Source organism: Equus przewalskii, chromosome 19 (genome assembly GCF_037783145.1).
Source record: "Equus przewalskii isolate Varuska chromosome 19, EquPr2, whole genome shotgun sequence".
Taxonomy (NCBI): domain Eukaryota; kingdom Metazoa; phylum Chordata; class Mammalia; order Perissodactyla; family Equidae; genus Equus; species Equus przewalskii.
The window spans coordinates 42,636,971-42,661,612 of record NC_091849.1 but is presented as its reverse complement, the minus strand read 5'-3'; the positions used below and the strand labels follow the sequence as shown (position 1 = coordinate 42,661,612).

The following is a 24,642-nucleotide window of genomic DNA, read 5'->3' as shown; positions in this document are numbered from 1 at the left end:
AAAATAAAAATATGTTTAAAAATATTTTAAATAAAGAATAAGAGCAGCACATCCTTAAGTCATCTTTTGACCAAGAGAAAATAAAAATTGAAGCAATGATTAACTAGAAAACAGGGCTAGAGGCCCGCCCGGTGGAGCAGCAGTTAAGTGCACACGTTCCGCTTGTCAGCGGCCAGGGGTTCACTGGTTCGGATCCCGGGTGCGGACATGGCACCACTTGGCACGCCATGCTGTGGTAGGCGTCCCACATGTAAAGTAGAGGAAGATGGGCACGGATGTTAGCTCAGGGCCAGTCTTCCTCAGCAAAAAGAGGAGGACTGGCAGTAGTTAGCTCAGGGCTAATCGTCCTCAAAAAAAAAAAAAGAAAGAAAGAAAGAAAAAAAAAAGGAAAACAGGGCTAGCCTTGGGTGGCACTGATCTATTATTAGGCTAGATGGCCTATCACTGGGTTCGGTACCAAATGTGCAAAGAAAGAGCTAGATTAGCTCAGTAATCTTTACATTTATAGCTTTAATTTAAGATTTGTTTAAATCACAGAATAAAACTTTTCAGTGGAATTTCTATGGGAAAACTATTTGTGTTATTGCAAAGCTGAAACCCTTTTAGGCTCATTTTTTCCCCATTTATACAATTGTTTTTATGTTGCTATTTTTAATAAATCAAGGTTTCTGAGATGTTATTGAAAAGAGAGTGTTAGGTCTATAGATTGTTTTGTGTGTGTACATGTGTGTGTATATAAATCAAATTAATTACTTTAGAGAAGAGCTAAAATTACAATGAGTGATTAATTTGTCTTGTTTTGAAATGAAATTAGGTCTAGAATATAACTCTCCTTAGAATTAAGGTGTTTGGTTCTTTCTAATTTAATAATTATTTTATTTGTAAAGTTTTATTTTTTTAATGAGCTCTGCTTTTTTTTTAAGGTATGTGTTTTTTTGGTTTTTTTTTTTTTGGTGAGGAAGATAGGCCCTGAACTGACATCTGTTGCCAATCTTCCCCCTTTTCTTCCTACCCAAAGCCCCAGCACACAGTTGCATATCATAGTTGTAAGTCCTTCTAGTTCTTCCATGTGGGATGCCACCACAACATGGCTTGTGAGTGGTGTGTAGGTCCATGCCCAGGATCCAAACTGGAGAACCCTGGGCTGCCAAAGTGGGGCACACAAATGTAACCACTATGCCACTAGGCTGGCCCCTGTAAACTTTAAAAAAATGAAATTATAAATGATCTAGGAAGCAATGAAAAAATGAGTGCACTGTATGTAAAATCCTGTAGAACACAGCAAAAGGAAATGCATAGCCTTAAATGCTTTCACTATGAAACAATTCTTAAAAAAGAATTCATTGCCCATTTTATGAAACTAGGAGAAGAATGACAAACCTAAAGCGGAGAGAAATAGTATAGATAAAAACAGAAAATAATGATGTATAAAACAAAAAGAATAGTAGAAAGGACAAAAATAAATTCAAGAGTTAATTATTTGAAAAGACCAATAAAATTCAGCAACATCTCATGAAACTGGTTAGAGAAAAAGAGCAAAAATACCAAGGTTACGAATGAAAAATGAGACATATCCATAGCAACAAAAGACACTAAAAGAATTAGGTGCAACTCTATGGCAACAAATGTGAAAAACTAGAGGAAATGGATATTTTCAAAGGAAAAAAATAAAACCAAAATTGACCTGTGAGGAAACAGAAAACTTGAAAGACCAATTATCACAAAAAGTTTCAAGAAGATCATTACAGATTTCCTATTTAAGATGGCACCAGAACCAGATGGTTTCACAGCTGCATTTTATCTATCTTTTAGCAAACAGATGATTCCAGTAGTGTTTAATTACGCTAGACTAAAGAAAAAAAAATTTCACAGGGGCCGGCCAGTGGCACAGCGATTAAGTTCACACGTTCAGCTTCTGCCACCTGGGGTTTACTGGCCCAGATCCCAGGTGTGGACTTACACACCGCTTGTCAAGCCGTGCTGTGGCAGGCGTCCCACGTGTAGAGGAAGATGGGCACGGATGTTTAGCTCCGGGCCAGTCTTCCTCAGCAAAAAGAGGAGGATTGGCGGCAGATGTTAGCTCAGGGCTAATCTTCCTCAAAAAAAAAAAAAGAAAAGAAAAAGAAATTTCACACTTTTTTGTAAGTAGATTTTGTAACTACTGATTTGACTTCTTTAGTAGTTACAGGTTTATTCAGGCTGTCTATTTCTCCTTGATAAAATTGGGTAAACTGTATTTTTCAAGGGAACTAATTATTTGTTCAAGTTTCCAAATTAATTGGCACTAAGTTGTTCATACTATCTCAACTTTTTAAACTATGCTGATCCAGGCCTGCCAATATAGTTGTGCAAGGTTGCTTATTGCACAAGCTTATCTGGACAAAGAGTGGGTGGGAGCAGCCTGGACCCGGCTTTCAAGTAACAAGTCCTGGGTTAGGGTTGCAGCCACCAGGAGGGGACCACCTTTTCATAACTCACACAGAGGCACTGTGAGGGCTAGTGGTGTCCATATCTGTCTTCTTTTCTTTCTAAGATTGTTTATTTGGGCCCTCTCTCTGTCTTTTTTTTTTTTTCCTTGATCAATTCTGCCAGAGTTTTGCCTATTTTGTTAGTTTATTTCAAAGAACATTCTTTTGTCTTTTTACCACCTCTGTTGTGTCTTTGTCTCATATTCAATTAACTTCTGCTTTCATTTTTTATTTCTGCCATTCTTCCTCTTTCTTTAAGGTTATTGTGTTGGTTTTTTTCCTAAGTTTTTGAATTAGAAGCTTAGCTTAATATTTTTTTACCTTTCTTTTCTACTATAAACATTTAGGGATACATTTCTCTTTACGAATCACTTTATCAGCATCCTATGAGGTTTTTATTTAATTCTGAAAACATTCACAAGTAAAAGTTGAAAGTATTGTATGGTGATACCCAAATGCCCAACACCTGATTTCTACAGTTAAGATTTTACTATATTTGCCTTTTCATGCAACTTTCCATTTATCTATCCCTCCTTCTGTCCATTCATCAAGCATCTTATTTTTTATGCATTTCAAAGGCTGGTTACAGACATCAGTACATTTCGCTCTTAAACACCTCAGCACGAACCTGGAGCTCAGTACTGGAGTATTTATAGTTATTTACCTACTTTTTGAAATTTTAAGATCAGTTTATTAAATTCAACGATGAAAGCTGTTAGAAGAATATTATCCTGAAAATTATTTTTTCTTAGAGAAAAAGAAAGGAAAATCAACACCCTCTCAGCATAGCCACAGATGCTGGCAGTCAAACCTCTCTACAGACGGAGATAGTCCTTTAGTCGGTCAAGTCACTCTCTGCGTCAGCAGGGTTGTAGTCTGGATCATCCTTCATCCTCCAGCTCCAAGTTATCCATTTCCTGGAACAAAGACTCATCTACCTCCACGCTGTTTCCAGCATCCTCCAAGAACTGGATAGCAGATGTGTCAAGATTATGATCTGTTTCAAATAGCTGTTTCCCACTTAATTCACTTTTTTCTTACTTGTTCTTCTTCTTTCATTCATTTCTTTTTAATTTTCAAGAGTTCTGCATCAAACTCGGCTTCCCGACTTAAGAAATTCTCAATTGTAATGGAAGAGCCACAATTGCTTTTTGGCTTCTTCAGCCTCTTTTTCTTTTTGTTTCTTTTCTTCTCCTCTTCTAGTTTTTATTTGATCTACTATTTCATTTAATTATTTTTGCACAGCTATCACTAAAGTAAAGATCATCACCATACCAAGGGTTTTCTTCTGCCTGTAATGTTAATAATTTAAAAATGTCTGAGACATCATTATCTTCTAGATGATCCTGGGAGGACATTTCATAAAGGGGGCTTCATCTGGGTATTTTTCACTGTGTATAAATTTGAGGGTAGTCTGGACAGTTTCATCGTTTTCTCCAGCCTCTGATGTCACAGTAACGGTAAAGCTGGGTGGATTTTCTGATAATACTTAGCAGGACCTTGTCAAATGAAGCACTGCTGGAGGACAATGTGGTATCAGGAGAGTCCATTTATATTTTGAAAGACTAGTTGGTAGGAGGGTTGGATCAAGGTGCAATCAAGATGTGAGGGAGTTGGGGTAGATGAACTCCAGAGCCTCCAGCTCCGTAATCTGTCATCGTGGCCCTTGGTGCTGCCCACGGATCGCCCAGACACCAAGGCAGCACATGGTGATGGCCAGGTGGGCACAGGCGCAGAGTCCCTGGCTGGGAGGCCCAGGGCCCAAAGCCAGGGCCAAAGCAACCTATAGCTATATTTTAAGGTAAAATTTATATGCAATGAAATACACAGATATTAAATGTACCATTTGATGAATTTTGACAAATGTCATCTCCTGAGTTCCAGTATCTAGTTTACGCATTACCATTCAGTTCTAAGTGTTTTCTAATTTTCACTATGATTTCTTCTTTGATCTATGAGTTTTATTTTGTTAATGATTTTTTTATAAAGCCACTGCAATAGTAGGCTTGTATTGATGAAAAAACAAATACAGTCACTACCTGGGTAAATTGAATTGAGTTTGCTTCTTTGAAGGATACAGGAGGATGTCAGCACAGGCAGGAAGCACAGCAAATAAATCGATTCTAACAATTTCCTGAACAGAAGGAGGAGTGGGTTTCCAGACCTCCAAATCCTAACAGGTAGGGTTGCCAGTTTTAGTAAATAAAAATGCAGTATTTTATCTGGCAATCCTACAAACAAGGGACCACATGCTAGTTAATAACTCTTGAGTGAGTTGAGTGTCACATCGTTCTTTCTGGATGGCTAACTGTCCCTCTCCTGGCCCAACTTCATGTATGCAAGGCTGGAGTCATTGGACATACAAGCTAGTTTGGATATGTGCCAGCGACCCCATCATCTGGGCGAGTGACGTGACAACAATATTGGACTTAAAATATGTACAACAAGAATAAACAGTTCAGTCAAGTACAGTATATGCACAGGCATGGACACAGACTAATGTTAAAAACATTTAATATAGTGGACCTGGTCAACCTCTGCCTACCTCTTCAGCTACATTTCTCACTCTTCTCCTTCTTCTTCTTCTCTGCCCTCCAATCACACTGGCCTTCTGTCTGGTCCCCAAAATCTCTATGGTTTCTCCTGTCACAGAGCCTTTGCATATGGCAGAGCTTCCCAAACCTTACATCATGAGTGGGTTACAAGTGTGTCAAAAAATGATTCCTCTGAGCCCTGGAGTGAGGATGAGTGGAGACTGGGCAGGTGGCTGGAGTGGACAGAGCCAAGGACAGCACAACGGGTAATGGTAATGTTGGGAAGCACTGGATAAGGGGTTCCCTTTGCCTGGAAGGCTTTACTCTCCACTTCACCTCCTACTCACCTTTAGATCGAGGCTCAAACATCACTTCCCAGGGAAGCCCTCTCCAACCTCTCTGACCATGTCAGATCTCCTTTCTACATGTTCTCAGACCCTACTGTGCCTTTCCTCTTTGGTAGTTATCACAGCCGTAATTTTATATTTATTTATGTCTTCCCTGCTTGACCTCAAGTTCAATGAGAGTAGGGACTGTGTCTTCATCTCCCCCTCCTCCTTTTTACAAACTTTTAAAATTGAAGCTTAACATACAGAAAAGTGCAAAAATCTTAAGTCTATATAGCTTGATGAATTATCACAAAGTAAATGCATCTAGATCAAGAAATAGAACATAACCAGGATTCCAGAAGCACCTCTCATGTAACCACTATCTGGACTTCAAACAAAATTAAGTAATTAATTTTGCCTGCTTTTCAAACTGGGTATAAATAAAATCATACAGTTTGTATTTTGTGTGTGTGTCTGGCTTCTTTGGTGCAACATTGTATCCGTAAAACTCATATAGTTATTGCATATAGTTGTAATCTATTATTTTTTATTGCTATATAGTATCAGTATATGAATACACTATAATGTATTCATTCTACAGCTGAAATTTGACTATTATAAATAATGCCATAAGAACATTTTCCTACATGTTTTTTTCTACTACAGTAAAACATACATAACATTTGCCCTTGTAACCATTTTCAAGCATAGAATTCAGTGGCATTAAGTACATTCACAATGTTGTGCAACTGTCATCACTATCCATTTCCAGAACTTTTTCTGCACATGTCTTTTGGATGCACATATGTGCATATTTCTGATGGGCATATACTTAGGAAATGCTGGATCATAGCTTATGTGTATGTTCAACTTTAGTAAATACTGCCAAACAGTTTTCCAAAGTGGTTATACCAATTTACATGCCCACTAGCCCTGTATGAGAGTTCCCATGGCTCCATGCCCTTGCTTACACTTAGTATTATCAATCTTTTACATTTTGATTATTCTGGTAAATCTGTAGTATATCTTTTTCCATTTCTTTGGTAACTAAGACAGTTAGCACCTTCTCATATACTTAATGGCCATTGGATAGCTTCTTTTGTGAAATGACTGTTCAAATCCGTTGCACATGGGGCCAGCCCGGTGGCACAGTGGTTAAGTGCTCACCTTCCTCTTCTCGGCAGCCCCAGGTTCACCGGTTCACATCCCGGGTGCGGACATGGTACTGCTTGGCACACAATGCTGTGGTAGGCATCTCACGTATAAAGTAGAGGAAGATGGGCACGGATGTGACCTCAGAGGAAGATGGGCACGGATGTGACCTCAAGGCCAGTCTTCCTCAGCAAAAGAGGAGAATTGGCAGTAGTTAGCTCAGGGCTAACCATCCTCAAAAAAGAAAAAAAAAATGTCTGTTGCACATTTTTAATTGCATTGCCTATATTTTTCTTATTGATGTACAAGAGTTATTTATATGTTCTGGATACAAGTACTTCATTGGCTAAATGTTTTGTAAATATTGTCCCTCATTCCATGGCTTGTATTTTCACTCTCTTAATGGCGTCTTTTGACCAGCCAAAGTTTCTAATTTTAATACAGTCTAATTTATCAATTGTTTCATTTACAGTCAGTGCTTTTTGTGTCCTATTTAAGAAGTCTTTGCCTACCAAAGGTAATGAAGATATTCGCCTATGTTATCTCCTAGAAATTTTGTTTGATCTTTCACAATCTAAACTTTACTTATAGATCAATTATCAGTCTGGAATTAATTTTTGTGTATGGTCAAGATTCATTTTTTTCCCCATAGCTGTATGTCCAGTTGACCCAGCAGTATTAATTGAAAATGTCTTCTGTTCCTCAGTGCTCTGCAGGGCCTCCTTTGCCCTAAATCAAGCGTGAGTTTGTTTCTAGACTCTCTATTATATTCTTTGGACCATTTGTCTATCATTGTGCCAATATCATACAACCTTAATTTGTAGCTTTCTGGTAAATCTTAATATCTGGTAGTATTCTTCTTGCAGATTGCTTTTGCTGTTCTCAGACTTTTGTATTTCCATACACATTTTAGAATCAACTTGTCAATTTCTACCAAAAAATATGTTGGGATTACACTCAATCTATAGATCAACTTAGGGAGAATTAACATTTCTACAATATTGAGTCTTTCAGTCCATGAATATGGTGTATCCCTCCAGTTATTTGGATCTTCTTTAATTACTTTTATTAATGTTTTATAGTTTTCTGTGTAGAGATTTTGCACTTCATTTATTAGATTTATTCTGAGGTATTTTGTATTTTTTGAGGTTATTGTAAATGGGCCTAATTTTCAAATTTCATTTTCTTTTCAGAGGTATGTGGAATACAGTTGATTTTTGTCTATTGACCTGGCCTTCAATGGCTTTGATAAATTCAATTTCTTCTAATAATTTATTTGTATATTCTTTTATTTTGGATTTTTTTTTGTCCATGACAATTTTTGCTCACCATTTTATTCCCTGATTGTAGCACAGTAACTATAAATTGGTGTTTCCCAATCCTCATGTATTTGAAGAGCACTTTCATGATTTTTGCTGTAGGAATACCACCAATACTACCATTCCCTTAACATTATTAAAAATCACCTTTAAATTCTTTTTAACTTTGCCTCAAATTTAACAATACCCGTGAAAATATAAATTTGATGTGCAAGTTATTTTTTATACAGTTTAGCAAATACATAACTATTAACATATAAAACTTCATGTTTGTTTTACATAAAGCTCTAGAATTACTCCAAGTATGCATATTGCACTTTTGGGATACATTGCTATAAATGGTAGCTATTTTATGTTAAAAGGTTGGGAAAGTGCTTGGTACATAATAAACATATTGTATTAGCGGCTAATATTGTTAGCGTTAATTTTTAAAATAATTTGGTAAGCTGTCATATTCAATTGGTCACACAGACAACCCCTAGTACCACATGGGAGGGGACCATACAAGGGTGTGAACACGAGGAGTCAGGGACCATGGAGTCCATCGTGGAGGCTGGCCACCACATCTTAGAAGCATAAATTGCTTGCTAGCACACAAATAATATTATTTGAGCTTAAATTTCATAGGATACAATTTTGTCTTCTCTCTCTCTCTTTAGTCCTTTTTTATCGTGAAAAATTTCACATATACATAAAAGTGCATAAAACATAAATGTGCAGCTTACTAAGGTATTAAAAAGATAATATCTATGGGAAAAGTCACCCAAGATGGGATATGGAACACTGCCAACACCCCAGAAGCCCCCTCCCCATGCTCCTGAATCACAATGCCCTCCCTCCTACCCTTATGGTGACCACCATGGTGATTTTTATGATTTTCAGTTTGCTTTTCTTTATAGTTTACCACCTAAGAATGCATTCCTATTCATTATAGTTTAGTTTTGCCAATTTAAAATTTGTATACAAATGGAATCAAGCAGTATGTAGTATTCTGTGTCTGTTTTCTTTGGTTCAGTATTATGTTCTTAAGTTATGGAGAGAAGCAGCTGGCTAATTTTCAGTGCTGTATCGTATGCCATTCTACAAACATACCAAAATGTATCCATTTTACCGTTGAGGAATATGTGGACCATTTTTAATATTTGGCTATTACAAATTAAGCTGCTGTGAGCATTCTGATATGTGTCACCTGGTATACCTGTGTATGCGTTTCTGTAGGATGTATACCCAGGAATAGAATTGTGTAGTCATTTTCAAGTTTAGCAGATAATGCCAAACTGTTTTCCAAAGTGACTGTGCCAACTTATAGTCCCACCTGCAGTGTATGTGAATGTCCCTTGTTCCACATCCTCACCGACATCTGCAATTTTAGCCCTGTTGGTGAGTGTGAAGTGGTATCTCACTATGGTTTTAATTTGCATTTTCATGACTCTCTGTGAGGTTTCACATGTTCGCCAGCCATTTGGATTTCTTCTTCTGAGCACTCACTCAAGCACTTTGTCTGTGTTTCAACTGGAGTGTCTATCTTTTTCTTACTGTTTTATGGCTGTTGTTTGCTTATTGTGTACATGAATCCTTTTTATGTGTAGTATATACCTTCCCCAACTCCATTCTCTCTCTCTTTTTTTTTTTTGAGGAAAATTAGCCCTCAGCTAACATGCATGCCCATCTTCCTCTACTTTATATGTGGGACACCTGCCACAGCATGGAGTGCCAAGCGGTGCCATGTCCACATCCGGGATCTGAACCGGCGAACCCCGGGCTGCCAAAGCGGAATGTGCCTCTGACTCCATTCTCTTAATAGCGTCTTGATAAACAGAAGTTCTTAATTTTAACGAAGTCAAATATATCAATCTTTTTATTGTTAGTTGTGTTAGCCTCGGTTCCCCAGACACCAGAGCCTCATTTATTAGGGAGTCCAGGGAGCAGGTGTGAGGGACAAGGAACGTGAAACAGGAAAAAAAGGAGAACAAACAGGAAGACGCTTCGTCAACCTGGCTGCCACTAAATTAAACTGATTGCTGGATCGGGGAACTGGGTCCTCAATAAACAAACTGCATCTGAAGACCATCGTGGGAGAGGTGAGATAAGGGAAGAAACGGGGGGAAATTATTCATTGGCTCCTGTCCCCCATTGATCAAAATTCCACCCAACGGGGCATTATCTCCCTCACACTTTCAGGTTGCACATATGAGTTTATACCTTAAAAAACAGACAAACAAAACCCCTTACTGTCATTTAGTGGAGTTTAGGGACTTAATAGTGATAAATGCATGAGTTGAATCTACCATACTTAACATAAAATCCTATTTTCTTACTATTACTAGTGTATAGGAACACTGGTGATATCAGGGTATTGCCATTCCAGTCACTGAGCAGGGAATGCCTAGGCTCAGTTCTCATGTAAAGACTGTCAACATTTTTGTTCTCCCACCCACTTGGCACAAAGCTTCCCATAAAGCTATAGCCCCAAGCAGAAGGTTGGCAATAGTTTTGTTCAACTTGTACTTAGGGGCAGGAGTGACCTTGGCTTCAAGCTGAAAACCTGGCCCAAGTACTCCACCTCCAGGGCGGCACTTACATCTCCATCCACAGGAGCCAAATCTCTGACTGCTACCCTTACTTTGAGACTTGTTTCAAAGCCTAGGAGGTCTGTGGCTTCTGCATGTTCACAGGAAGTGTTATTTTGTTTCAAAGTCTAGGTCTCTTTACTTTTCCCTTTTCAAGTTTTATCTGTCATTACTATATGTCTGCTACAGGATGTGTGTGTGTGTGTGTGTGTGAAAGCCTTGATCCATCCCACCATTTTCATCAGAAGTCTAGTAAGAATTTCTTGAGTTGATGACAGACAACAGTTGCGATAGGATGTTAATTAGATTCTCTCTGCCGTCTTTGGAGTTTCAGCAAAGGCCTCAAAAGCAGAAAGCAGCAATAGATGCCAGGTACCTCCTTCCCCTGTCCACTTCAAAGGGAGATGGGAAAAGATCGTGAACCAGTCTGCCAGCATTACTAATCATCCACAATGAGTCTATGCAAGAGAACAATTATGTTGGAGACTTACCTTGGGCCCTATATTTTCTCTCCCGCCACTCTGGGGAGGGAGAGGGGTCATTTCTTTTGCTTAAAGCCAAGTGAGATAGAAGCCTCCACCAGCACCTCTCGGCATGTGTGGCTTATATCTCCTGGAGTTGGGAAGTCTGTAGGAACTGATGTCCTAACTCCCACCTGAGGAAGTCCAAAAGCAAGATGCTGGCTGACTAGCATCCCTGGGACAATGAGTAAGGTGGGTGGCATGGAGGGCAAGCTACACTGCCCTTACCAGCAGGGCAAAGACACATGAATTGTCCTGTGAGCCAAGTGTACCTAGAAGGAAACCAATCTGGAGTCATTTAAAAAGAATCTTTCCCATGAAGGATGTCCATAAAGGGAAGGGACCCTAGGAGAGAGTTTTACATGGGATGAAACTCTAGAAGGCCAAGGACTGGAGGGAGAGGAGTCATAGGCAGCCAACCAGAGGAGAGGCATTGCCTAGGTCTCAGCAAGAGAGTCATAAAAAGCCCATAAAGGTGATGTAAGAGAGAAAGAGCCAACATTTGTGAGTCTTCCATGTTCACAGGAAACCAACTTTTGAAGATAACAGCATCCTGCACCAACCAGGGAAGATTGTGCCCTTTCCCCCTAATTCCTTCTTCTCCTAACTCCCAAACTTCCCTAACTTCTCCAAAACTCTGGGGGAGGGGGGTTCAGAAATAGCAGCTAACCAGCGGGAGTAAACTATGAGGAGTAAAGGCAGGGATCTGGAGAAGCCTGGCACACCTCCCTTCATCGCAGCAAGCTTCACGTCTGAAGCAGGCAAAAGCTGGGCAGGGGAGAACCTTTAGGTTGAATGTAGAGTTGTAATTGTTACCCTGGACAAGATATTTTCACTACTGCAATAAGACTACTCGTGTGACTGAAAAATACTTGACAAGTGTAGGGATATGCAAGAGATTTCACGCAGGTGTGAAAGGAGAGCAGGAGAGTTTTCCAGTTATATACCATGGAGGCCAGCTCCTTTGATAAAAATAGTTATTCAATATTAGAGAAGGATTGAAGAGGAAAAGCTGATGCAGAGTACAACTAACCCTGATCTAAAATGTATTGATTGTAAATATCTATAAACACCTAGTCACATTTTCTTCACATTTACTTAGATCTCACCAAAAGCACAGGTAAGCAAAATTCATATATAGGCTAATAAAGACAGGGCATACACCTCTGAAAGATTTTTTATTATTTTTTCAGTAGAATAACTTTTATGGGTTTTAAATTTTATATAAATTATATATATATATCTCCTAAAAGTCAGAAAATACAGATGAGATAGCAAAGCAAAACAATGAAAAAACACCTCCATAATAGTTATATTAGCCATGGTTATACTGTGATAGCAAATTCTCACTCAAATCTCAGTGCTTAACACAACAAAGTTTTATTTCATGCTCATGGTGCACGTTCAGCTCAGGGTGGGAGTGGTGCTCTGATCCACACAGTCACTCCAGGACCCAGGCTGACAGGCTGTACCATCTGGAACAAGTGGCTTCCTCAGTTGCCACAGCATGGGAAGGGAGAGCATGGAAATCTTATAACTACTCTTTCCTGATCGGGCCTGGAAATGACACAAGGTGCTTCCATTCACAGCCCACAGTGGCTAGAAATAGTCCCATGGCCCCCCTTTCTGAAAGGGGGAAGGAAGGGCATCATTTCCTCATGCCCAGAATGAGAGGAGACCCAGGAATCGATGAGCCCTGGTAACGTCTCTTAGATCGCCTAAGCCCAGAAGCCAGAGATGACTAAAAATCAACTTCTCTAGACTCACTTACATAGAATGTCGCCCTTCTCTGACAGGCCTTTTATGCTACTGAGCTGGTGTATCCGAAACTCTGAGTGCAAGTTTCTATTGTACAGGATACATTATGAAATATGTTCTAGACTGCTCAGAAACCTTGCATATAACTTATATTTTCTGGTTAAGATCCATTACTTTCCCAGATTACTTTACTTTCTTTTACTTCCATTATCAATCCTGGTATTTAGGGTTTTTTCCACAAAGAAATAACATTTAAAAAAAATCTCTTTACTGTAAGTAACCCAACCAAAAGAGAACAGAATTGGATTGAGATGTAGCTAATTAGCATTTGGCAGAGTTCATTCATTAGGATAACTCATTCCCTCACTATGACTTCCCAGTATACAGATAATCCCAATTCATGTTTCAAACAAAATTGTCTATCCATCTGTAAAAAATAATTTTAGATTTTAACTTAACAGATTATGTGAGGACTCATACATAAAATTCCAGGTAAACTAAATATGGAAAACAAAATCATTAAAGTCTTAAAATACAGATAGAAGAATATATTAATAACCTTGACACGTTGAAGGCCCCTTTAAGCCACAAAACCCAGAAGTCAGAAATCAGAAATTCACATGCCTAAAAAGAGCAGGCAGATAAAGCTAAGGGGTGAAGTAAACTGAGGGGAAGAAAACTCAATTGGTAAAATTTTACTCTATTTTTACTAAACTATGATGTAAGCAGATGCCATTATACAAAAACATGTGAAATTGGATATATTTTAAATTTAACATGGAAACATATAAATTAGACAATGGAAATCTTATATAATTAAATTTTTCTTTGTTCTGCCTATGCTTTGGAATGAGAAACCTGATTTTCATCTCAATTTCGTTTTGCGTTTCTAGTTGATAGACGAAAACTGTTAAGCCATTGTTTCATTTTGAAAAGTTTGGTTAGGGTCAACATTTTTTTCATATTTTGACCATTGTTTTTCTTCTCCTCTGTGTTGTCTTTTTCTCGCCTTCGTAATTCGTATGCAAGACCCTGAGACCGGGGACGACTCCTACAGCCAGGCGTCCAGGAAAATTCTCGTCATAGACCGGGGGGGTGTGCAGCGCTCACAAAAGCTCTCCGGGCCTCCCTTCCTGAAGTGGACCGGGCGGTGAGTGATCTTCCCCGTGACCCTAAGTGTCGTGGTTTAGAGGACGACAATTTACTCTGATGTCGTCTTTGGGTTTGACTCTGTCTTCCACCCCACACTCCCATCTTCAATTTCAACCTCTAGAAATCAGGCAAACTGCAAAGTAAACTGACGATTGTCGCGCGGCTTCTCCGGGGGCCGGGACTTCGGCGGTCGCTCTTGCCGAGGTGCGCAACCTCCCACATACTTAACGTTTTGGGGATTACTTATATTCCCATCTTGTATAACCGTTTATTGTCCCCACGTAAATTAACGGGGCGGGGGGAAGAGGAGAAGGCGGACGCTCTCCGAAGGCCTCCGAGCCCGCTGCGTCCGGAAGCCTGGAACATCCCGGGAAGCGCCTGCTCGGCTCCCGCGAATCCCTTCTCTTCCGCCGGGCCCCGCCCCACCCGCCCGCGCGGAGGCCCAGGGGTCACGTGATCGCAGGGGGCGGTGCGCCGGGAGGCTTGGCGGCCGCCATCTTGCGGGCTCGGAGGCGGAGCGTGCGGAGCGCAGGTCGCACGCTTCACTTCCCCTGCGCTCGTGCGGCCCCGCGCCGGCTTCCGCGCTCCTCCCCTCTTCGGGCTCCTGTGGCTGCTCCCTGAGTGGAGGAGCGGGGAGCCCCGGAGGGCGGGGGTGTGTCGGACGCGTGCTCGCGCCCTCCAACCGCCAGCTGCGGCCGCGGGGGCGCGCTCGGCCCGGCCCGGGGGCGGTGCAGGCCGAGGGGAGGGGGCCGCGCTGGCTGCGGGGGCGGGGCGCGGCAGCCGTGGCGGCCGAGGCGGCCGAGGCTGCAGCTGCGGCGGCGCGCTGGGGGCCCGCGGCCCGGCCGCCCCGGGGTCGGAGCTGCCGCCGTGGCCGCTGCTGCCGGAGCCATGTACCGCAGCGGCGCCCGCGCCTCCGTCTCCTCGCACCGGCCTAAAGAGAGCGGCGGGGGCGGCCCGCGCACCAGCCGCAGCTCCGGCTCCTCCTCGGGCCCCGCTCGCCGCGCCTCGCCGCCGCCCTCCGGCTCCTCCTCGTCGCGGACCCCGGCTCGCCGGCCCCGCTCGCCCTCAGGGCACCGCGGCCGCCGGGCCTCGCCGTCCCCGCCGCGGGGTCGCCGCGGCTCCCCGTCCCCTCCGCGCGGCCGCCGGGCCTCCCCGTCCCCGCCGCGACCCCGTCGCGTCTCCCCGTCCCCGCCGCGGGCCCGTCGCGGCTCCCCGTCGCCGCCGCGAGGCCGACGACTCTTCCCGCCGGGCCCGGCCGGTTTCCGAGGCAGCAGCCGGGGGGAGTCCCGCGCCGACTTCACCCGGGACGGCCGCGGAGACCATCCAGGCGACAGCGGCAGCCGGGTAATCCCACCCCTCGACCGGGACTCCCTCCATTCCCGAGCGCCCTCGCCCGGGGTTCTCGCTTCCAGAAACGCCCGCGCGCGGTCCAGGCGCCCCGAGGCCTCCAGGCCAGGGTCCCCAGAATCGAGGACCCTCTACTCCCCACGGCCCCCGTTGGCGACGCCCGAACCTTGGGGTTCCCTGTCAGCCCCAGGCGCTCCCTTTGCACCTAACGGGACCCGGGACGCGCACGGGCGTCTGGTCCGGAGGCAGTGCGCCGTTTCCTGGGAATAGGCTGTTTTTCTCCCTCTGCCTGGAAAAGTTTGTCAGGGCGAGGGGAATTTCCTCCAAACTGTGTGCCTGGGACTTTTTCTAAGGTTGTTTCCCCGGAGTTCCATGGTTTTGCATCCCCTTAGATCTGCGCTGCCCCCTGAATCTTAGAAAAGAAGCTGCAGTGTCTTTGTGGCGAGTTAGGGTTGCTTAAACCGGACCCAGGTGGACACCTAGAATGTAAACGGATAGATATCTAAATTGGAGCTGCTTCTCCGAAATGAAGTGTGCATACCCACAGCCCTTGTGATAGCACCACCGCGTACTGAGTAGAGGGCAGGAATTATGCTCGGCCCTTCACTTGACGCTTTCTCTTTGAACACTCACAACCCTTTGAGGTGGGGCGGTTAAGATTATTCCTTACCGAACAGCTGAGGAACACAGCGAGGTTTAAGAAACTTAATCAAGGTGGCGCAGCTAAGAAGTGGTGGAGCTGTGATTGAATTCTTACCTGCCTGGTTCCCAGTCTATGATTTTAACTGTTATGTTTCCCTACCAGAGGGACAGGGCATGAGGTTAAGAAGTTTAGACGTAATGATGACCTCTCACCATAGCCACCACTTTTCAGCAGGGTCTGGTGTTTTGGAATTTGTTGTTGTTATCAGTTCACCAATCTTTTTTAAAACCCCTGTGACAATGTTTCTGTTTTCCTGAGTGGCTGTCTCACAGTTTTCAATTTCTGTGGGTACTCTGGTCATAGGCGAGTTGACTTGTCATGGATGTTAAGATTTTCATAGCTGAGCAGCTGTAGTCTGAGTGTTAGTCACTACAGAGCAAGCAAGGAAAACAGAATACTCGTTTCCATAACCTTTCTTTTCTTCTCCAATGCACAACCTATTTGCTCCAGTCTTTTCTGTCTCAGTAAATAACATCAACCGTTTTTCAGCCAGAAACAGTGAGCATCTCCCTTCTCGCCAAGTCTGATCTGTCACATTAACTTCATTTGTCTAACCTGGCAGCTCTACTTCCAAAATACATCCCCCAAACTCTCCTCCTGCCCTCACTGTAGTCTAAACCATATTACCTCTTGCGTAGATTATTGCATTAAGCCCCTTTACACCCCACTCTTGTTGCCGTCCAGTTTATTCTCTACCCAGCAATCAAAATGATTTTTAAAACCTTAATTTTATACTCTTGAAAAGTATTCATTGAACATCTACCATGTATTAGATGCTGTTCTGGGCACTGGGGATGCAACAGTGAACAAACCAGTCAAAATCCCCCGCCCTCCTAGAGTTTATATTCTAGCAGCGGGAGTTGGATAATAAATAAGAGAAGGAAAATGTTTTAGCATGTTAAATGTGACTAAGTGCTAAGAAAGAAAGAAAACAGAGAAGGGAGTTATAGTTTTTGATAGGGTAGCTGGGGAAGGCCTCCTGGGAAGGTGACTTTTTAATAAAGACCTGAAGGAAATGAGTGGATGAGCAACGTGAGCATCTAGAGGAAGAATGTAGTCAGATTCTCAGTTCACCAGTAACTCCCCTGCTTGAAACCTTTCGGTGGCTTCTTATTACACTAAGAATAAAATCCAAATTTCCTAACTGTGGCTTCTGCCTATGTTCTCTTCTGTCACTTTGCTGCAGTCTCACTGGCTGCATTTCTGTTACCCAAAGCACACTGAGCTCATTACAGCACTTGTTCTATTTGCCTGAAACATCTTTCCATCTGTTCTTTGCAAGGCTGACATCTCATCATTCAGGCCTCAGGTTAAATGGTATCCCCTCAGAAAAGCCTTCTCTAACCATCCTATCTGAAGTGGCTCCTTTTCCCCAATTTGTTTCATGTTTTAATGACTTCATACCATTTATCACTCTCAGAAGGACTTTAAAAAATTGTTTTGGCATACCTCCTTCACTAGAAATATGTAGGTGCTGAGAGCTGACTTAATTCACTCCTCTAGTCCCATGCCCAGTATCAGTAAATGGAAGAATGAGAGGTCACTGATTGGGAGGGTTGAAAGTGTGGGCTTTCGTCTAAGAAAATGATAATTTTTTTTAAAGTGCTTTATCTTTGGAGTAGTATCTTACCGCAGCCATTCTCACCTTTTGGACCACAACTTGGTGACAAGGGAAGAGAGCATTTTTGGGTGTGGGGATATCTTGACCCTATTGACAGTTATATTCTTTTACTTTTGTAGAGACGCTCTCCTGGTCTGCATTCTGACTCTTCTTTGGAACAGAGCTTAAGGATCACTGTTGGCAATGACCACTTCTGTGTTGGCCTACCAGAACGGAGGCGCCTTAGTGATCGACTGGGGTCACCAGTGGATAATTTGGAGGACGTGGACAGGTAGGCTTCATCTGAGGCAACGTGCGCTATAAATGTGCTTGAAGGCAGAAATGTTACTGTTTTCTGAATGATGTATTTGAAAGAATGGTGCTATCACTGAAGTTATGCCCTATGTCCAACACAAAGTATAACATTGGGAAAGGCTTTTTGAATCGGGAAAGTGTATTAATGGTAGACTCTGTTGCTGAAAGAATTATGTAGAAAAAAATACTTTAAAAGGTCATCCTCGACTACTGGAAAGGAGATAGCTGAGGGGACATAAACTGAAACTAAAAACAGTTGCAATGATACAGATTCTAAAATACCAGAACTAGGGTCCGCTCTGCAAAGGAAAGTTCTGGACAAAATAGGAAATCTATTCTTTTTTTTTTTTTTTTTTTTTAAAGATTGTCCCCTGAGCTAACTCTTGCCAATCTTTTTTTCCCTTTTTCTTCTTCTCTACCGGAACTAGAACTAGGGTCCCCTCTGCAAAGGAAGGTTCTGGACAAAATAGGAAATTTTTTCTTTTTTTTTTTGAAGATTGTCACCTGAGCTAACTGTTGTCAATCTTTTTTTCCCCTTTTTCTTCTTCTCTGCCGGAACTAGGGTCCCCTCTGCAAAGGAAAGTTCTGGACAAAATAGGAAATCTTTTCTTTTTTTTTTTTTTAAAGATTGTCACCTGTGCTGTTGCCAATCTTTTTTTCCCTTTTTCTTCTTCTCTCCAAAGCCCCCCCCCAACCAAGTACATAGCTGTATATTCTAGTTGTGAGTGCCTCTGGTTATGCTATGTGGGACACCGCCTCAGCATGGCCTGATGAGTGGTGCCGTGTCTGCATCCAGGATCCAAACTGATGGAACCCTGGGCCACTAAAGCAGAGCACGCAAACTTAACCACTTGGCCACGGGGCCAGCCCCAGGAAATCTTTTTTTAATGGTGTTATTTTTCACCTTGTCCAGGCTGAAATATAGATTTAGAAAGGGTTTAGGTAAATTCATGTCTAATATATGTATCTCTGTTAAATATATAAGCATTAATAGAAAGTTAGAGTTCTTTAAAAATTTTTAATTTCATTTATTACTTTTACAACTATTGAGTGCTGAGGAGGGCCAAATATACTCCACAGAGTATTAAATACAGATCTCAGGTACTAGGAACTTAACTATATATGCGAAGTAGATAACCACGTTAGGTGTTTTCACCTGACAAAAGTGAAAAAGCAGGGGAGTACAGGAAAAGCACTCTTCCTGAGAGCTGAGAACAGTACCTGTTAGGGTCTCTGCCCAGCACATTGGGAGTTTTCACAGATGATTAACAGTAGCAATAAATCAATGTAATGTTCTTTCAAACTGAGACTGTCCATGCAGTGGTGCACATAGCATGGGCAGGCAGGTGGGGGACAGCTGGGCAGGAAGTCTGAGGACCAGTGCTGCCCTTTGGTGGTAATGTTTACTTCAAAGCTCCATTGGCTATTGAACGCAGTGAAGCAAGGCAGGACACTCCCGTGTCACATAAAACTGAAGCTTCTGAAGATAGGGCTTCAAGGTGTGTGAGTGTATCACTTAAGTGAGGCCACAGCCCTTGCCCTTCTGGCTGCTGCTATTTTGGGAGGTGATTGAGTAGGCGGTCCGAGTAGGTGCTGCATGGTGTGATTCTCTTCCTTCCTTGCTGAGGTTTTGAAGTAACTTTAGCATTTCCTCTTGTTAGGCCTAGGGTGTCACCTCCCCTTTCCATAAGCTTCATTATGCATGTGTGCTTCAGATAGCTGATTGTTTTTAAGTTATAAAAATTAAAATTTTCCTCTTAGGGAGTTTGGGACAGTAATCTTCTTTCCAGAATGATGTGTTTCAGAGAGACAAGTGTATTTTAGAGAAAGTGAGATTAAGGTTCTAAAAGGAGGTACCAGGCCATTCTTTAGACTTTTTGCCACCTCTACTCTTGCTCAGTATGGGTTGTATGGATAATTACTGTCCACTAAAATCAAGCCATAGGACTGTTGGCATTCTCAGGATGTCTCCTAACAGGGAGTCCGGTCTTTAGCTAATGAAACAGGCCATTTTCATCCTTTATATGTGGGTGTTTGTTTATTTTTTCCTGAGACCCTGGTATTCTTTCTCTTCCCTTATTGAATCTGTTAAATTGTGTATCAGGTTTGGCTTACAAGCCAAATTGACAAGGTTGTCAGTGTTCTCACCTTGGTAGCTCTGTGTGTAGGGCTGTAATTTATTCTGAAAAGGGAGCGTGAACAGGTTGTGTGAAGACACTTACAGTGTACAGTTCAGTGACTTTTAGTATATTCACAGAGTTGTGCACCCACCACTGTGATCAATTTTAGAACATTTTTATTACCCGCACCCTTAGCTGTTCGTCCCCCTCACCCCCTGCCCTAGGCTATCACTAAACACTTTCTGTTCCTACAGATTTGCCTGTTGTGGACATTTCACATAAATAAAATCATACAGCGTATGGTCCTTTGTGACTGGTTTCTTTAACTTAACATAATGTTTTCAAGATTCATTCATGTTGTAGCGTATAACAGTACTTCATTCCTTTTTATTGCTAATAATACTTCATTGTATGTATTTTGTTTATCCATTCATCATTGACAAATGGATGGATAACATTTGAGTTGTTTCTACTTTTTGGCTATTATGAATAATGCTGCTATGAACATTGCTGTACAAACTTTTATGTGGACATGTTTATGTGCTTTTTAACTTGTTTAATGGAATTGGTAAACAAGAAAAGTAGAGAGAATAAATAGTACAGTAAGCTCCCATGTACCCATCACCCACATCCAACAATCAGTTTTGTAAATAGATAGACCTTATTTTAGAAAAGAATTAGACTTAACTAGAGCTTTCAGAGAGAGTCTCTCTGGGTCTGTTCTGAGCTACAGGGGATCAGGGTGCTTTTTAGGGCTCCCTTTTACTGCAGCCAGTTCTCTCTCTTATCCTTTGGGAAACTTAGGGAAGGAGGACAAGAACTTCTAATATGCAACCTGATTTCTACCTGTATTTATGTGATAACTCATTCTTTTAACTATTTCTATGGGTTGTTTTGTTGTTTTTTCTCCTCTTTTTGCTGGAGATTGCAAGTCTGCACTGAGACTTTCTGAGAGCCATCTCATTATTTTTAGCTTCTTGATATTTGTGCTGGATTAGATTTTGGTCTAGTATGTCATTTGGTGGTGACATGCAATAGTTCTAGTGGGGAGCTGAACATGGGAGCATGGATAAACTTGCCCCTACTCATGGAGCCTGTGTTTTTCCCCCTACTAATACGATCAGAGACTTTGTATGGTAGATGGTGTTTTAACAATAGAGTGGCTCAACTCATGGACAATCCTCCCTGGAAATAGGTGTGTTCATGGCTGACAAACCTATAGTGTAAAATATTTTACTCTAGTTATGATTGATTTCAGAGATCATCCTCGGTTCATTCCCATTCTTTCCTATTTCATGCTATATTGAGACCTCAAAATTCCACAGATTCTTCGGGAGGAGGTGAGTAACAAGAACATGGTTCCCACAGGTGGTGTTCCTTTAGAGGAGGTGATAAAGTTTATCCTTGATAGTCTTTTATAAAGTTATTTATAGCTGTTACCCAGGTCTAAAACTTTGAACAAAGGCTGGGCTGGTCAGTAAGAAAAGGCAGTGCCTTTTTTTTTTTTGAGGAAGATTAGCCCTGAGCTAACATCTGCTGCCGATCCTCCTCTTTTTTGCTGAGGAAAACTGGCCCTGAGCTAACATTTGTGCCCCATCTTTCTCTACTTTCTATGTGGGATGTCTACCACAGCATGTCTTGCCAAGCGGTGCCATGTCTGCACCAGGGATCTGAACCAGTGAACCCTGGACCACCAAAGCAGAACATGCACATTTAACTGCTGTGCCACCGGGCTGGCCCTGAAAAGGCAACTCTTTGATGTTCTGTTAACTTCCAGAGATACGAAAGCAGCTATAAAAAAACCCAAAAGTCATTTCTAGAAATCACAAAAAACAAAAGTAGCCACTAGAAACTGTAGAAGACACCAGTAATTACCATCCTCTAGATGGTAATTTACTCTGAAATGTGAGAGACATGTAAATTTTTCATTCAGATTATTTAAAAGTTGTATGCTTAAAGTGCTAGAGGATCTTTATTTCTATTTGTGATTTAAATCAGAAACTTTATTTTTGGGCAGTAGAAGCTCTGTGACCATAGTGCCTCTAAAGGTTAGGATTATTGTCTGTGGTATGGAGCTCTGAGCTGAAAGGACGTATGTCCCATCCTGTATTTTTACCTTCATGCCACAAAGGTCCAAGACTTTTTTATTTCTGTGAAATAAGAATATATAGTGAGCCAAACCATCACGTAACTCTTTCTTACATCCGAAATTAGCAGAGTGCTTGTGGATATTGGAGGCAAGGCAGAAAAGGATAACAAAACTGGCTGTGGGGAAGTTTTATGGTTTTTAATATGTGAACCAGCAAAACAGCATTGGAGAAGCTTCTAAAACTTATAAGAAAATCATGCCAGTTAGATAGATCAGTAGTTAAAAAAATTTTTCCCCCCAGGGAAACCCTTTTTTTCCAGATGAAATATTATACAGAACTTTACTATATAAGCGAATAAAGTTGAGGTTAGTACTATTTTAATGAGATGGAAGGCCCAAAGCCATGGGCTTTGCTCTCCTAGCACCTCCTTCCTTTAGGTGGCTCCTAAGTACTCTTCAGAATCTCTGTGGAACACAGCTTGAAAATCATTGATCTGGACTGGTGGTTCTTTTTTTTTTTTTTTTTTTTAATAAATTCCGTGAGCATTCATTTCTTTTTTTTTTGTAAGATTTTTTTTTCCTGTTTCTCCCCAAGGCCCCCTGGTACATAGTTGTATATTCTTCATTGTGAGTCCTTCTAGTTGTGGCATGTGGGACGCTGCCTCAGCGTGGTTTGATGAGCAGTGCCATGTCCGCGCCCAGGATTCGAACCAACGAAACACTCGGCCGCCTGCAGTGGAGCGCGCGAACTTAACCACTCGGCCACGGGACCAGCCCAAGGACTGGTGGTTCTTAAATTTTAAAGTGCATGCAACTCGCCTAGAGATCTTGTTGAAATGCAGATTCTGATTCAGTAGGCCTGGGTGGAGCCTGAGAGTCTGCATTTCCGAAAAGTTACTGGATAATACTGATGCTGATGATTCAGACCACTCTTTTAGTAGCAAAGAGCTAGAATTTAGTTAGTTGGAGTTGTATAACCCAGGATTCTTTGTAGTCTAGTAGTGTTATTTTCATGTCTTCCAAACCCTGGCATGATACTATGTATCCCCAAAGTCTAGTCAAAGAGATTAACCTAAGAGCTCCATCTAAATAGATCAATAATATCTCCCTTTGGTTAGAGGCTGGAGCTGCTTGTGGCCCTAGGGAGAGGGAGAGGAAATGTTCTATGTACATACATAGATCTGTTGTTGGACTTCATGATTACTGTCTTTTGTCCTAAGCATTCTATAGTTCCCTTGCCAGATGTCATTCTGTTAGTCTTGTCCTGTTCTTTCCAAGTTCATTGTATTCAGTGATGCTTGTCTCTTTTCTCAGGGATGACTTGACTGATGATTCTGTCTTCACTCGAAGCTCCCAGTGCTCTCGAGGTCTTGAACGATATATTTCCCGGGAGGAGGGCCCTCTCAGTCCCTTCTTGGGACAACTCGATGAGGACTACCGAGCAAGAGAAACTTTCGTGCATCGTTCTGATTATAGTCCCCATATCAGTTGTCATGATGAACTCTTGCGGGGAACAGAACGGAATAGAGACAAACTGAAAGGCTCCTACTCTTTACGACCTGAGGAAAGGAGTCGGGAGGCCAAACGGCCCCGTTATGATGACACAGAGAAGATACACAGCATGGGAGGTGATCACCCAAGTTTTACATCAGGTACCCGAAACTATCGACAGCGTAGACGGAGCCCAAGCCCTAGGTTTCTAGACCCTGAGTTTCGAGAACTGGACCTTGCCAGGCGAAAACGAGAGGAAGAAGAGGAGCGAAGTAGGAGTATGAGTCAGGAGCTAGTGGGAGTTGATGGTGGTGGCACTAGCTGTCCCATCCCCGGATTGTCAGGTGTCCTAACAGCATCGGAGCCAGGATATTCCTTACATCGGCCTGAGGAAGTATCTGTGATGCCCAAGAAGTCAATTCTGAAGAAGCGGATTGAGGTAGACATGGAGCCTTCCATGCAGGTCCGTTGCGTTTTTTCTAGGGTCTCTTGCTAGTCTCTCTAACATCTTCAAGCCCGGTTACCTTCCTGGGGGCTGTGTCCCTAATGGTATCTTTGTAATATATGCTGGACCAACGTTATTATGCCCATGAACTGCACCTTCCAGGACTCTCCAAAGGAAACTGTAGGCCTCATAATGCATCAGTAGTAGAGGGCTTCTGTTGTCATACAGTAAGCTTTCTAACAGACATTTTGGAGAGTATCTATTGTAAGTTTTTCCTCTAAATTGGATAGCATTGTAGGAATCTTTGAATATAGCTTTCTTGGAAATGAAACTTGAAGGGCAAAGGAAGGAGATGATCTGAATTTTCCTTATCTCTCCTTAGAGGACAAAATGTAGGAATGGTAGGACACTAGACCAGAAATCAGGTGATTCTGATTCTGGACCCACCACTGCCACTAACTCGCTGTGTGACTTTTAATTTAGACAAGTCACTTCACCGTTCTGGGCCTTAATATTTTTGCCTCACTTATGAAAAGACGGTTAGACATCAGCACTAGTGTTTAGCTATCCTCTTAAGAGCTAAAGGTTTTTGGAGAAGTGCCTAAGAGCACTTAGGGAATCAAGGGGAGGCTGGTCAATTAGGGTTTCAGAGTTCCCTGACCCTACTTCAACCAAAGCAGCTCCACTTGTATGCTTTTTTCTCTTGGGGATCCATAGAAAAGGAAACAA

At 42.2% G+C, this 24,642-nt stretch overlaps 1 protein-coding gene, 1 long non-coding RNA gene and 1 pseudogene across 3 annotated transcripts in view; 1 reads left to right on the top strand and 2 right to left on the bottom strand.

Moving 5' to 3' along the window:
• Positions 1-3,142: 3,142 nt before the first annotated feature.
• On the bottom strand, positions 3,143-3,741 carry LOC103548151 (RWD domain-containing protein 1 pseudogene; annotated as a pseudogene).
• Positions 3,742-12,054: 8,313 nt separating this feature from the next.
• Positions 12,055-14,179, bottom strand: LOC139077338 (uncharacterized). The gene is made up of 2 exons (XR_011529762.1): positions 13,954-14,179; positions 12,055-13,823 (listed from the first exon to the last, which is right to left on the bottom strand). It is a non-coding gene; the product is annotated as an uncharacterized lncRNA (long non-coding RNA).
• ZNF318 (zinc finger protein 318) overlaps positions 13,681-24,642 on the top strand; it is a 27,549-nt gene continuing 16,587 nt past the window's right edge. Inside the window, exons 1-3 of one of the 2 annotated variants that reach the window (XM_008515822.2) lie at positions 13,681-13,801; positions 17,594-17,745; positions 23,292-23,931. In XM_008515822.2, coding sequence (XP_008514044.2) covers positions 23,599-23,931 — 333 coding nt within the window. In that variant the 5' untranslated portion in view covers positions 13,681-13,801; positions 17,594-17,745; positions 23,292-23,598. Of the gene's footprint in view, positions 13,802-14,563; positions 15,148-17,593; positions 17,746-23,291; positions 23,932-24,642 lie in introns of those variants that run through there. The other variant, XM_070584652.1, reaches the window with a different exon arrangement.